The 15,501-nt window shown below is 31.2% G+C and overlaps 1 protein-coding gene across 1 annotated transcript; it reads right to left on the bottom strand.

Moving 5' to 3' along the window:
- Positions 1-600: 600 nt before the first annotated feature.
- LOC129226121 (multiple myeloma tumor-associated protein 2 homolog) lies at positions 601-15,095 on the bottom strand. The gene is made up of 7 exons (XM_054860720.1): positions 15,029-15,095; positions 11,662-11,756; positions 9,361-9,517; positions 7,909-7,954; positions 6,951-7,033; positions 4,176-4,310; positions 601-2,641 (listed from the first exon to the last, which is right to left on the bottom strand). Exons 2-7 carry the CDS (start codon positions 11,753-11,755, stop codon positions 2,344-2,346), a joined length of 813 nt encoding a protein of 270 aa, XP_054716695.1. The 5' UTR covers position 11,756; positions 15,029-15,095; the 3' UTR covers positions 601-2,343.
- Between the last annotated feature and the right edge of the window lie 406 nt (positions 15,096-15,501).

The following is a 15,501-nucleotide window of genomic DNA, read 5'->3' as shown; positions in this document are numbered from 1 at the left end:
AAAGTTTGGTCTTTTTGATATTGTTCCTGTTTTTAAAAAAATAATAGTAAACAAAAAAATTCCTTTTTTTTTTTTTTGGCATCAACCTGTTATAATTCTTCATCAATTAGATCAGAGTTTCTTAAATTGTGTTCCGTGGAACCGAAGCTATCTTAGGGGTTCCATGGGACTTGGTTTTCTTTCCACATCTTTCAAATTTGTCACTTAAAAAATCGATAAAAATGCTTTCCCAAAATTAAAAGTAAATTTACTTTTACTTTTGTGTACTAATCTCAGCTTTATTACCCATCAGGGTTAGCCACTGTAGGAATAATTTTATTTGTCGCCTGAAATAGTGCCTTTAAAATTCAACTTTCCAAATTTTTCAAAGATCAATCATAAAGCACTTCTTTCTCACTCTTAAACACTTTAATTACGAAAAAATTCCGGAAAAGCTAATAACCCCCTAGTATCACCAAACATTGTTTAAAAGTGACTTCAATGTTGGAAAACTTATAGAAGAACACCCCAAATTCCCTTTCCTTCATCATTACCAAATATTGCCTAAAATTAAGATTTTTGATGTAAATTTCAAATATTCAACTATTAATACTAGCCACTCTCTCAGTATCTATGGCAGCAGTTGAAAGGACAATTTTAACATTTAACAAGTGAGTCAACATAACATACAGTGACATCTAAGTTTCTGATTTATAAATAAATTTAAAAATTGTTGTAAAATAAGATACATTTTAGTTTTTACGTTTTAAAACTTTTTCTTCGTAAATTTTAGTGAATTATTAACATTATTGCAGGTAAAACACATCTGTATTTCTTTTCCTAATTAAATATTTGAATCATATAACTCATGCATTAATTCTGAGCTTATTTATCCCTTTTAAGAATACTTAGAATCACAAATAGGCACAGGTAGCTCGTAGAAGGGGGCAAGGGAGGCAATTTCCCTCTCACTTTCAACAGTAAAGGGATTTTGCTTCTCCACTTTTCTAAGTTTAAAACTTAGGGTCGAAGGAAAAATGATAGTGATGATCTATTCACGTGTTTAAAGAAAGAACTGACTCAATAGGTGCTTGTTTTATGCTTTTTTCATGTTATTATTTCACAAAAAATTAGAAATGGAACTTCTAATCATTTTGTAGGAGGGAATCTTCTGTGGTCATCTGGTCCCGGTTTTTGAGTTTGTTTCTCGAATTCTTGGAAGAGAAAGTCAATTCATTAATAATGATGTAAAAATTCAACTGCCCAATTTTTGAAGAAAAAGTTAGCTTTAAGGGTATGTCGCCCACCAAACTTACACCCCCTCCACTGCACCTCCTTTGACCCCCCACTTTTTTGCTTTTTTGGGGCACCAGCTACCTATGCAAATAGGAGTGTTTTGGTGTTTTATAATAATAAATAATAATTAGCAGTAAGCAATAATTACCATGGTCTATGAGAAATGGTTAATGTGATAGTCTCTTTGAGATAAGAACCTGGGTTCCCCTCAAACAGAACCTTGGCTATGCCACTGCAGACTACTGACAAAAAAACTAAGTGTTTCACGAAAAAGTCAGCATTTAAAAGGGTTCCCCTGATCAAAGAAATTAAGAAATGCCAAATTAGATGCTAGTATTGTTTAGCATTTCCCCAAAAGTCCTGAATTTTCCTAGTATTTTTCTTCCATTTTTTATTATCTCTTATTTGGAATGTAGTTTCTAAGATTGAAAAAGCAGTAATAATTAAACAGACCTTTTTTTTTTTTTTTTTGAAAAAAATGCATAAATTATTGTTTTGGAAATGTGATTATCCCTACAGGGAGGATGAAAATACATCAAGTGAGAATTTTGCCGAGACCAAGTAAAATATTGTTGTAGACAGGGTTTATTGTTATAGACGGTAGTGTTATACTCAGGTTTCACTGTATACTTAAATGATACTAGTGTGCAAAGTTAAACGGGGAGAGACAGGGTAGAATATCTTCCTCCTGACAACTTGCATTCAACATTATCAGCATCAGCCTAGGAGACACTGACAGTTTGGAGGAAGTAGGGTTACGGACATATACGCGATAGTGACGTGCACAGATTTTAATTATGTTGATGCACAATTTCATACCTCTGCTGACTAGGCTGACTTGTATAATTTTAAGTAAAACACAAACACATCATGATCTTTTGTGACTGATCAATGACCTAAATTTTTAATAAATACATTCTAAAACATTTTTGCAGATGAAGTAAAATTTGTGTGTTCATTTAAATTTCTTAAATTCTAGCCCTTAAGGACTACTTGGGAATAATTTCTGAGAGTTGGTCCCACAGCACATTTATACAGCAATGCCCTGACTAAGTATCACATAAAAAGTCAACCACTGTCAGAGCTGTCGTGACGCCTTTTGTGTGGAAAGTAGCCAGCACTTCCACTTTTGTGTCTACTGTGAGAATGAATCCTGGACCCTCGGTCGCTATCTGAATGGCTCGATCTCGAATCGTGTCTTCTTCTCTTCCCTTTTTTTTCTTTTTCAGAATTTGCTATGCTATCATACTTTGAGGATCTTACATGCCTAGAATGATGCTCCACTTCATTTTCTGAATCAGAGGAACGTTTTCGATGCTTCTTCTTTTCTTTTTTGTGCTTTTTAGAACTTTTCTTGCTCTTTTTTCTAAAACACAATACTTACATCATTAAATATAAAAAAAACACACAAGTTTAGTAAAGCTATATGCATTTTTAAGCATAAATTATGTACTAAATATTGTTATTTTTGCAATAACAAAAGAAACATTAATCATCGCAACTGATTTGAATTGTAAAATAGTTCCCTATTAGAATTTGACACACTGAATATTTATTTAATTTTCATTCAAATAAATTTATAATTATGGAACAACTTTGATAGCATTTTCCTAATTTAATCCAGAAAATAAATAACTAGGGGAATGTGAGGCAACGTGAAATGGTGAAATATTTACTAAGCTTTTGGTGCCACTTACCTAGTAATATTTTAACTCTGTAGGCTATTCCATTCAAGAAAAAATTACCTCTGAAAATCAAAGCATATAATACAAGCAATTTTCAAAAATGGACACTCAAATTGTAATATTTTGTTGTAAGTCAAAAATTATTTTGATGTTATCAAATGATAAAGTTCTTCTTTTCATAACATTTTGAACATTAACTGGGGTCTTCTAATGTTCGGTGCAGTACTTATTTAGCAAATATTTAGCTTATTTGTATTTTAAATATATTTCACAATTTGTCAAGTGCATGCGGGGCAAAGTTAAATAGTTCATTTCGTTTACTTATTCAATCATTTACTAAATCACTTAGGTGTTCATTTATTAAATAATTTATTTACATTCCTTTATTTATTAATTCACTTATTAATTAATTCATTCACTTACTTTCTTATTCTTTCACTATTTTATTCACTCATTAATTTTTCCTCATGTATTAATTAATTAATTTAATTATTAGTTTATTGTTTCAATATCTTATCATTTATTCAATTATCCTTTTGTTTGCTCTTTAGTTTGTTTAAAAATATTTTTCATAGCAATAGAAAATATTTCATTTGAAAAATATTTCATTTTTCACTTTGCCCTATGAAGAAAGTGAAAGCTTTTCTACTTTTTTTATGGCACAATTTTACTGCCAAAAATAAAAAATAATGTTTCAATGCAAATCTTTTTATAAAATACAATGTTTGTTCTTTATGTACTGTAATTTCCAAAACAAGTTTTCAGTTTCTTCATTTTGAAAAAGCTCAGTCATGTTAACTATTTCACTTTGTTCCACATTCCCCTACTATTATTTATCATTGTCTTTTTGGCAATAATTAAAAACTAGAAGCAAAATGCAGGGTTATGGTGGAAAAAGTAAACTGAGAAATAGTCTTTAAAAAAATCATTAGTTAGTAGATATTCTTGGTTATCTGATTCAAATGAATTTGACCAAAGTTTATAACTCATGGAATTTTAAAAGAAGAATGAGGACATCCACAAAAATGGGGGAAAGACCATCTAAACTATTTTCTCTACTGGGACCTAGGTTAGCCCACTCCCCTTTTTTCAAGTTCTAGATCTGCCACTACCCATGTTTATTGAAAACAATTGAAACACTATCTTAAGAAATTTTTCAGAGCATAAGTAAGAACATTTACAGAAAATATTTACAAACATTAGAAAACTACCAACTTTTTAAAGTTAGATGGCATGTCTGAGGCGTCTTTCCTTTCTCGTGCAGCTGCTTCTTTACCTGCATAGCTCTCAAATGTAACACCTTCTCCCTTTGTGGTCTTGGAAATACCAGACATCATGGCTGCCCTGCGACTAAAAATCAAAAATATACAGATGTGAAATTAACTCAGAAAGTAACACAAACAAAACCAAATAAATTTTATTTATTTGCAAAATAATTGTAAACTCCTACGATTACATCTTAGATGGAAAATTAATTTTAAATATTCATGTAGTTTTAGTTTTGAGTTCACTTTCTTTTCCACACATTTTTAAAATATTTATTTTATATAAACACACAGCAAGGTTGAAGAAGCTAGTTTAAGGGTGGTTACCACGGAAAGTTTCACTTAGTGTATAGCATCGAAGCATTACTTCTTTTGAATAGAGTATTTTTTAAATTTTTTTCACTTACAACAGAAGCTTAGAGAACCTTATTTAGTTAAAGTAATAAAAACATCTAAACTGAGATGGTTCAGCCATATTTACAGGTATGAGGATAACAATCCAGTGAAGTAAGTTACATTTCAAGAATAAGAGGAATGAGAAGACCATGTAGAAGATAGGAGAACATAGAAAAATACTTAAAAAACCTAGACATGAACAGATAGAAAAGTGGTGGAAAGGTGGATAGATAGTAAAAATCTAGATGGGGTAATTTGACAGAGTCAAGCTTTGGCCGGGAGTCGATTGTACTGTGAAGAATATTTTACAATTATTAATAATTTATTAGGTGACACCTGAATCAAATATTTCAGAAAGGGTATAAGTCCAATGGATTTTCGTAGGACTTATGCCCTTGATGAAATAATTGATTCACTTATATTTTCCATTTGGATGTCTGAAAAACTTTTATTCGCAGCGTTCAGACATCATCATTTAAGCTCCCATTTCTAACACTAGTTATACATCTTACTGCTTGAGAAACTACATAGATGCACATTAGGGTGGTTCAAAAATACATGTAAAAAAAGGTTTATCCTAGATAAAGGACACCTCTCAATATTTTTTGACTTGTAGGTAGTAATATACTGGAAGAATTTTAGCTTCTTATTTCAACTGAAAGAGGAAGCTCAACCCATCCCTCAAAATTCATACGTATGGGAAGGGGGGTTAAAAAAAATACATTAAACTGAAAAAACAATGCTGCACATTATAACATACACAAGTAATATGCATATACATTTCAATAAAATAATTTACAAAAAAACAGCTGGGGAAATTAAATGTTTCTAAATTTGTGGCATTTTCTATGATACAGCTAATGTTGAATTAAGGGGTCATTGAGCACCCTCTTAAAATTTGAGAAAGAAGCTAAAACTTTTACAGCATAATGCTATTAGTAAGGCTAAAAAAAAAAAATAGGGGGTGTCCTGGACTCTAGCTGAAAAACGTTTTTCTTTTTTTGAACCACCCTAATGAACATATTGATAGAAATGGCACCATCTGTCAGATTTTCAAAAGTATTTTTAGGTAGAAACACTTTGTACTACAACAATAAGCTGAATTCAGTGAATCTTTTGCACAATCAGTCGTTCAATACTCAATTAACTAGTTTTGATTAACAATTCTACATAGTATCCTGCTTTGCGTAGTCTATAAAGCTTACTTTTGTTAATATAGTGGCCGTTGTTTATATGAATCAACAGTTGTTTGAAACAGTTTTGATGCAATAAAGCAAAAGTGAGTTGTTGTTTTTTAAGTGGAATTTTACATACAGGTTACAAGATTTTTATTTCATTCTTACTCATTAGAAATTGCTTATGTGGAATTTTAAAATCTTCAATGCTAAAATTAGGTGCACTGACAAAACTTTGGTACAAGCTAAATGCTTTAAAACAGTTCTCAATCTTTTCTGAGTCATAAAAAGCTGGACCCAAAAAAAATTGTAAAAACATTTATCAGTCTGCATTTCAAAATTATAAATGTGGTGTTGGTTGTCTAATGTTTTTCGTAGAGATCAAATAATATGTTTAAAATAAATAAACATTTAATAGGTGTAAACAAAATACAAAATAATGGGGGAAAATACACACATTGATTCAACAGGGTCCATGCAAGGGCGGATTCAGGGAGGGTCAAAAGGCCAGCTGACAGCCCTGTGACAAGAATTTTATTATAATTGTTGTTAAACTTGAATTATTTAGATCCAAAATAATAGTGCATGGAATCAATGTTAACCTTTTTTTTTTGCTTGGTTCTGTAAGGTGTTTCTTCGCAGTGCATCATAATTCAAAGGAATGACTGGGCTTGTTTATAGAGCTACTGTTATTTTGAGAGTTTTGTTCATTTTCAAAAGAACAATCATCTCTAGTGAATATAATGTTTTTCCAGACAACTCTTCCATCTCAAACACACTTGTCGTGTGAGTTGTATATGCTTTTTCCAACTATTTTATAGCTATAATCTCATATATTAACGTAACCAGCCTGTTAGCATAAAAAAATATAACTTTGATAAAAATTTAAGAGAATAATATCTATGGCTCAGAAAATTGCTCCATTGAAAAATTTAGGGGACGAGTGTAATTTGAAAGGGTTTCCGTTGGGGAGGGGGGGTGCTCGGTAACATATGAGTCTGGATTACTCCATAGTATTATAGTCTTAAACATTTCACTCTAAAAATCTCTTTCCTACTATCACATAAAATCACAACAAAAGTACTAGGCATTTTTGCTTACACACCCACTGCATGTACTTCCTATTTTCTCCCATAATTAGAAGGAGAGAGTACCTTGTAGCTCCAACGCCATCCACCCTTTCAATATTATATTCGTCTCTTTCTCCAACATTTCTTCTCAGTGCTTCTTTCATCTCCTAGGGCACAAAAGTATAATGTTAATTAAAATAATAATAATAATAGTAAGCATTAAATTTTGATAGTTTGGAGCAGGGGTTCTCAGCCTTCGAGGCCCTGCATTCCCCTTTAAACACTGGTATGAAGTCACGCATCCCACCCCTCCTGCCACCGTATGTGTTTAATATATTCATGCGCTCAAGAGTCCCCCCCCCCCCCGAAGTGGCTCAAAAAAATTGGGGATTTGTTCCCCAGTGAGCAATAAGATATAGTAAGAATGTCCTGACATGAAAAAAAAATATATTCAAAAAGAATTAAATGTAATTAAGTTATGTGATATAGATAAATTTAACTAAATATTTTAAGCAAGGGCTTGTATGATGGCAAACAAAATATTAATATAACAAGCAAAAAAAATTTTTCTGTGAATAGAAAATAGTAACTGCAATTACTTTTAATTTAAAAAATATGAACTGATCCTGGCCTAACCCAATTAATTCCATTTCATAAAGAAAAATTTAATGATACGTATGTTCACACAGAAATAAGGTTAAACTAATTTAATATATTGAATGTCACTTCATTTGAACTCCATAGCATAAGAAAGGGAAGGTATACATGCCTAGACCCTTCCCTCAAAGCTCAAAATTAAATTTCCGCAATAAAAATTCAAGTTCCAACAAGAGTTGGCTCTCTGTTTAATGACGCTCTACTTAACAACTTTCTTTATTTAAAGGCGAATTTTCACGGTCTTGGATGCCCTTTGCAGTTTTAAAAGCATTCTATTTAAGGACGCATTCTACTAAACGATTTTTTGTAGTCCCTCGAAAGTCGTTAAATAGAGAGCAGACGGCGGTAATTTATGTAATAAAAATGCATAAAAATCTTCATTTACCTCTTTGGTGAGGGCTTGACTTTCTTTTCGAACAATGTTATGGCCACTGAAAAAATATACAATGATTAAATTTATTTTTCCTAAAGAAAATATTAGGATAAAAATCCTATAAGAAATTTGAAAATTTCAAAATAATTATGTTGACTAAAAGATTTCAAATGAAAGAAGAAAACAATAAGCATTTAAGAAAAGTAGAAAAACACAAACAAACCTATTTTCAGTTAGTAAATAGCAATTAGCATCGCTATTAACTGGGTAATTACTGTCCCATGATAGGGTAAGGATGACCACATGGTACAGATAATTCCTATTTAGCCCCAAAATATACCCAGAATTTTTTCAGATACAGTATACTGCCGAGTATCCGTGAAGGGCTTATCCACTGGGTAGATTATCTGTGGCTTTTCACACATCCAAAAATATTTTTCAGTGATGAATAACTGATCGTAGATAAATGAACAAACAACCTTTTAACAAGTGAAAAATCTGTTTCTAGACATTCCTATCTCTTTCTTACCCCTCCCTTCCAATGGCACTAAACCTTCTATGATCCACAAAACCTGACTTTTAGTTAAAACCTGAATTTTAAACCTACACTATTAACTGCTTACTACTTACTTAACACTACTTACTAATTTTTAGATCTACACCACTTACACGCCTAATCGAGTAACCGGACCAGGCTTGTTCAAAAAACTTCCCTTCCTCCCCTCCCCAAATACATTTTTGATGTAACGTAGCTTGGTCTGTTTCAGTTAATTTTTTTGCACCATTTGCTCACGCATGTGTGTGATCCACTTGCAAAAAATTGAGTGATCCTTTTTTAACTTTTAGGTTTTGCACTGTTATCACTTTAGCTACAGTTTAAATGTTTACAAGTGTTATGGACCTTTCTAAAGCTATTGTATGCATTAGTATCATTTTTTGCTTAATTTGCGGATTATCTATAAATTCTCTTATCCGTGGTTACCGTGCCACTCTATTCCACAGATAATCAGGAGTTTACTGTATATATTTTTCAACTTTATTTTCCTTTTATTAATTTATTCATTTTATTTTAATTTATCTATTTTTCATCCAACTGCGCATGCGCGATGCAAAAGAGGGTAATATGTTTATAAGTCTATGTATGTATGTTTGTTACTATGTGGCAATATAGAGGCTAAACGCCTTGGCCAGTTTTGGTAATTCTTACCTCAATCGATTTGTCTTGGGAGTGTCATTGAACACTTTTTTAATGAACACATTAAATATTACATTTCTTAAAACTTGTTTGTTTTCTTGTTGAAAATGTAATTTAGCAAATGCCGTAAACAGCTCATCAACTTTACAGAATTGTCCCTCGATATCAGAATTTGAGAAGCAGTACTGCTCCTCAAAATTAAAAACTTATATTCCACACTGATCAGACAATAACCCGTATTCATATTCAACCAAATAAATTCAACTCACAGAGCAATTAGCATTGCCTCTTCTTCCGCTCTTTTTATTGCAGCCAATTCCGATTTCTCATTCTTCACCGATGCATCTCCTTCCTTTCTTTCTTTTGCGTACCATGACAGATCTTTACCCTTTTGCCAGCGACCCACAGGAGCTTTTAAAGAATGCCCTAAAAACATAAAATGAGAAAATGTAAAGTCTATACAGCAAACAAAAACTGAAGAAAATAAATAATTGTTACTCAATAACAAAAAGACAAAAACCAATCAAGGATGAGTATTTATTTCAGTGGTGTCACTTGTTGAGTAACTAAACAACTAAAGAGCTACATTGCCTGCTCAGAGTTCACCGACATATATTATAATTTATATCACTTTTTATATCCTACATTTATTTTGAAAATATCATGAGACCTTGATATTTTTGACAAGTATTTTTTGAATACGACATTTGCAATATAAAGTTTTTTTTTTTTTTTTTGATAATCATATTAATATTATTAATGTATTAGTTAAAAAAAATCGAGTCAAAAAAAAAAAAAAATTACAAAAATACCAAGTCTTGCTTCCTTTGCAAAAAATAATGAGACAACAAGTAAAACCATGTCAGTTGTTTTGGTTAGTATTTTGGGAAGCACCTACTTAATAACTGTCAGAAATTGTTTCCTAACAAGTTACTTTGCAACATTTATAGTATCCATATTAATATTGGATACTATTTATACTCACTTATAATTCAATCTCATATAAGTCAAATTTGGACCCCCTTACTAGGAGAAAAATAGGGAAAAAATTGGAAACCTGCATATAAGTCAAATCCCTCCTTTTTTTAAAAACCGAGGTATTTTGCGGCTAATTTTGAATTTAAACGTTATAAAAAGGAAGAAAATTAAAAGTATAATGAGCATTTTTCTGTTATAAAATGTCTGATTTTTATTCTTTTGCACCAAAAGGGTTCACTTTTGGAATCACGATTTTTGTAAAAGGTTCAACTAGTCAATAAATAGTAACTGCTTCTTCAAATAACTGTGGTTTATTTTCTTATGTTATTATTATAATGCACAAATTTTTGTTTTCATTATCTATAACAATAAATATAAATTTTGTATAAAAATTTACGTTCTTTGTGTAAAATGTAATAATTTAATCTATTTGAAATAAAATAATAATAACTGATACATTTCTATTATTTTAATTCAATTACTTAAGCATTAGATGCTTTACTCATTTTTCTTTGGTTAATTGCTCTTACAAAGTTTATACATTTCAGAAATAAAAAATATGCATTAGTCAGTACACACCCATATAACATTTTTTGTTCTTCTGACCAATTAAATATGTTACATTACTAATAATTTTATGAACAGAAAATAAATAAGGAATTTTTTCAAGGATACATTAATATGTTATATGTATACATTATTTTTGACTGTTTTTAATTATAAAAGAATTGTATTAATATGATTAATATATTTAATTTATGTATCTCAAATGTTGAACTTTGAAAAAATTAATATCAAAAGTTTCAAAATATCATGATATTTTCAAAATAAATATCAGATATACATCATGATATATATCGACCGATATATATTGGCGAACCGTGTCCTTCACTAACAAATACGGAAGATCATTTGCCACTGTCAAGGAATTTCTCCAAACTTTCAATGTGAAAGTTTTTGTTTGTGTCATCAATATCCATATTTTATCCACCTTTGTCTTTTTAAAAGCTCATCTAGAGTTAGGAACCAATCACAAAAGAAAAATAATTCATTCAGTTTCGACAAGCTAGCCTTTTAGCACACAAAAATACTTTTCACTGCATGCTGTCGGCTATCTCAGAAACTTGGATTCTGAAGGCGGGGGAAAAATTTATCTGTTTGCAATGCCGCATCCGCCTAAAATCAAAACTCTTCCATAAAACAAAATCCTAAAGACTTCAAATCTTAAATTTAGTGCATAATCAAATCAGCCTAAAATAAACCTGGGTCAGATCATTATCTACTGTAATGAAAAAAACATTAATTTTAAGCCAATATATTACAATAGTAGGTATCCTAAAAAAATAACAACTTCAGTGATTTAAAGATGCAGCTACTATTTAAACATTTTAGTTTGCACTGATGGAAAATATCCGATACATATTAAAATATCAGACATTTTTGAAAATATGAATTGATATTCCTGTATCTGCTACACTAATATTGTGATAAGAGATTACTGTGAATGTCCAACATTAATGAAATACATTACTAAGAATTTGTACCTAATACATACAAAGAAAAAATAGGAAAAATACAGAAATTTATCTCACCTAGATAGTTTTCCCTGTGCTTGTCTGTCTTGACACTTTCCCACGTAAATTGATCAGCTCCTCCACGGACACCGCCTCGAGATGGGTTGTACATACTGAGGAAGTACCAAAAATAATTAACATATTTACTTCTCAAATGAAAGGTTTCTTCATAACAATATGCCTCTAATAATTGGATAGGAACTTTAAACTTTATAATTCAACATTAGAAATGTAATGCCAACTTTCATTTCTTTATGTAATTCAAAAGAAACTATTTCAATTACAAACATAGGTTGTAACACATAAAACGTAATGTACTCCCAATATCAATCAATATTCAGGACTATCCGTAGATTCTCAAAATAGCATATTTCAAAACCACTCTAAACCCATATGTTCCTAACATAAGTTTTTATCTACTGAACAACACAGAGTTTGTATTAAGAGAATGCTGTATTTTCTTTGAAAGACATGTAGAATGAAAAATTAAGACAAACACGAGAAGCATTATCCACTATAATATTAAAATCTGTTCTCGTCTGTCTGTCTGTCTGAAGATCGATCTTCTCGAGAACCGCTGCGAATTGAGAGTCAAACCAGATACCGATCAATTCGAAATTTTCCAAAGAAAACAATAGGACCAATTTTGTAATTGTGCGACTTTAATTAGCAAAGATATTAATTAAAACGTTAATTAACATAACGTTATTCAGGAATTTTTATTTCTTTCCTTTTGCCATTTTGCATATGGGTGAGCAAGTAAAATTCTAATAATTCTTTTAAAAAGAGATTTTTTTGGCTGCTGTCCAAATCTTAAAACAATTTTTCCATCTAGAATTTTATTTTAAATTAGTTTAAAATTGGTTACTCTATTCCGACATAGCTTTTATTTTATCGTCTGTCTTTTTTTTTTATTTTTTAAATTCAACATTCTTAACTCTTTTCAGCATATGAAAGTTGTTTCTTTAGCTATGTTTATTGATTGTAGTGTAAGTTTATCATTCACCGGCCTCATATTTTGGTACATTTAGGATGTGTGACTATGTTTATTTTGTTGAACTTTTTCAGGTCACATGGGTGAGTTTTCGAATTGTAATAACTCTCTTTTTCCTTCCTGTTTCTATTTTTGAAATACAGTTTGCATCGTTAAAAGAACATGTTAAATTAAGATTGTTTGGATTTCTTTAAGTGAAACAGAGTTGAACAAAAAAAATTGTTTGTAAGGATTTTAACTAAAGCTAATTTGGAATCTGATGACTTGGTATTAAATTATTGGTATTTATTTAGTCTTGATGCTTTAGTTTCACGTACTCAACCAAAATGTATGTCATTTTATGTAAAAAGCTGATTGTAATTGTACATAAATATTTCAGATATAATCTATCAGATTTAATTCAGTTTAAAGTGAGCACAGATTATAGTTGATAATGCATAAATTTTCATCTTTTGTGCTAATTGAAAATACTCATAACTTGTATCATTGATAACTATGATTAACGTTAAAGAGATTTTTGCCAAAAATATGCTCTACTGGTGTTTTTCAAACCTTGCATTACGCATATTTATTTACTCCTTATTGCTTTAGAAACTGATGTCAGAGTAATACAAAAACATCAAATGGACATCTCTTTCATTTTTCAAGTAGTCCGTGCAATGCCGGGCACGCAGCTAGTTAATCTTTAACAGGGGAGGTGCGGTCTCACAGACCGCTCAAAAGTTCATCCGATCAACCTTATTTTATTTTCAGTCCGATTGAATGGTTTTTCCCATTAGCTTTTTGGTTTTGTATCCTTGAACCCTCCCCTTGTGTATGGGTATCATTTAACGTTAGAAACGCGGGTACAGGTTCATTTATCTTATTCGCCTTACGCGGAGGAGATCCAAAATATTCTAGATGAGGTTGAGATCTGCTTGAAATGTTTTCAAACGTGATGCAATGATGTTCTAAGGACAATGAAAGCTGAATTATTCCTCGAAATATGACGCGAAATACTAATAGTTAAAAGGCTGTCAAAAATTTTCCCTTAAGGTGAAATAATCAATTTTCTGGCTCTAAAATGTTCTGTATATATTAAAGAGCTAAAATGAAATCATAAATAAATAATAGATTCACTTTCATTACGAGTAGATAATTATTTACTACAGCATATGATTTTCTCGGAAAATCTTAGGACTCTCGCAAAATTTCCTTAGAAAAGGTATATTTTGATTAAAAATTCAAAAAATATTTTTTCCCCTTCCGAATAAAAGTTCAAAGAACATCTGTTTGAAAGTACAGGAATGTAATTACACGATTTTAAAGAATTTTTTAAATAGAGCGGTCTCTGAGACCTCACATCACTTGTTACATCCTACTTTTTCACCTAGTTTATTATGGGTTAATAATTTTAGAAAAAAAATCCCAATGAACACAGGTAAGGATAGGCATAGGAGATGGCAAAATATTTTACTCATTGACCAATCATTACTCCAATGCTTTACAGGCTTTCTATAATATGGCAGTAAAAGCCAAGTGAACAGGCCTTGAATTCTGCAAGAAAAAGGAAAGCACTTGCCCCCAAATTACAGAGCAAAAAAAAAAAAAAATTCAATGCTGTGTTTGTTTACTATTCTACAATTCAGTGTGAATTAGCTCCAAATATAAAGGTATAGCTGCCAAATCTCACATTATTTACTGATTAACGTGCAACGGTGGACAATGCAAGTCTTACTCATTTCTATCTCCCAACAACATATTCCTTGAGAAAGTAGCTTAATTTTCTTTCAGTTAGGCCTGAGTTCATGAGAAGGCCTTTCAGAGATATTTCGATAATTGGGAATCTGGCGCGGTAGTCTCATTTTTGGAGTAAATAATTTTATTTTGGTAACCCTACTGATTTATAGTAACCCTATGTGAATAGATGTTTCTGCTCTCTTTGTTTTGTTTTGCAAAGAAAAATACCTCACGCGCAGGCGCTGGAGCCAAAAATTGACGCCAATGAAGAAAGATCGCCAGATTCCCAATTATCGAAATATCCCTGGCCTTTCAATAAACTTAAGCTCATAAAGTATTCAATTTTACTAGAGAAAAATTTAAAAAGTTGTATAGAAAACATAATTTTGTTACTTTTAGAACATTCAGAACAAAGAGAGTAATTTTTGAAACATAACGTTAAGCAGTAGCATTGAAAAAAATTCAACCTGAATTCATTTAAATTTCACGAACTTTCACCCATAATCAATTTCTGCAGTAAATTTAACTTACACTTAAAATCTAGGTTGATAAATGCAAACTTGAAAATCACAAAAAAAAAATGGGGAAAATATGAACAAACGGTCTCTTCGTTTATTTTTTTCAAACTTTAAATTAAACCCGTATAATAATGACAACAATAGCTTCATTTACCTCTAGCAAAATGTGATAACCTTTTTCTGTTTTAACAAAACACCATGGCAAAAGGCAAAACAAAAACAAACGTTAAACAGAAACAAAACCACGGTTCACAGTTAGGTTAATTTTTTCAGGAATAGTAACCAAAGGCTTACGTTGTACAAACTCCCATAGTCACCTGACGTCACCAATGGCATTGGACGGTATTCGCAACTTCAACGAACTATAGGGTGCACTAGAGTCCCTATATGAAAACGTAGTTTTCAGAGTTGCGACAACGCGGTATCATTTTCCTATTGCTCGAAGACCGCCTGAGGCAAGGTTTCTTCTTCTCCCGTAGGATTAACATGGAGCGTATGACAGTGCTGTGGAAAAACCCAGAATCTGATAAATTAAAGGTGAGTCCAAGATTTTAATGCTCATATTACTGTTCTACAATGTTCAAATTAAACGTATGTAGCTTTACTTGAGTGAGTCCATTCCTATTT

Source organism: Uloborus diversus, chromosome 7 (assembly GCF_026930045.1).
Source record: "Uloborus diversus isolate 005 chromosome 7, Udiv.v.3.1, whole genome shotgun sequence".
Classification (NCBI taxonomy): Eukaryota; Metazoa; Arthropoda; class Arachnida; order Araneae; family Uloboridae; genus Uloborus; species Uloborus diversus.
The sequence above is the reverse complement of the archived record's forward strand: the minus strand, read 5'-3'. Positions and strand labels throughout refer to the sequence as shown.

Bases quoted from the DNA above. Each gene is read 5' to 3' on its own strand.
- LOC129226121 (XM_054860720.1), bottom strand. From the start codon at position 11,755: ATGTACAACCCATCTCGAGGCGGTGTCCGTGGAGGAGCTGATCAATTT. The intron at 4,311-6,950 runs GTACTCTCTCCT...TTTGATTTTTAG, and splicing joins GATGGCGTTGGAGCTACAAG to TCGCAGGGCAGCCATGATGT. The intron at 2,642-4,175 runs GTTGGTAGTTTT...ATTGTGTTTTAG, and splicing joins ATGCCATCTAACTTTAAAAA to AAAAAAGAGCAAGAAAAGTT.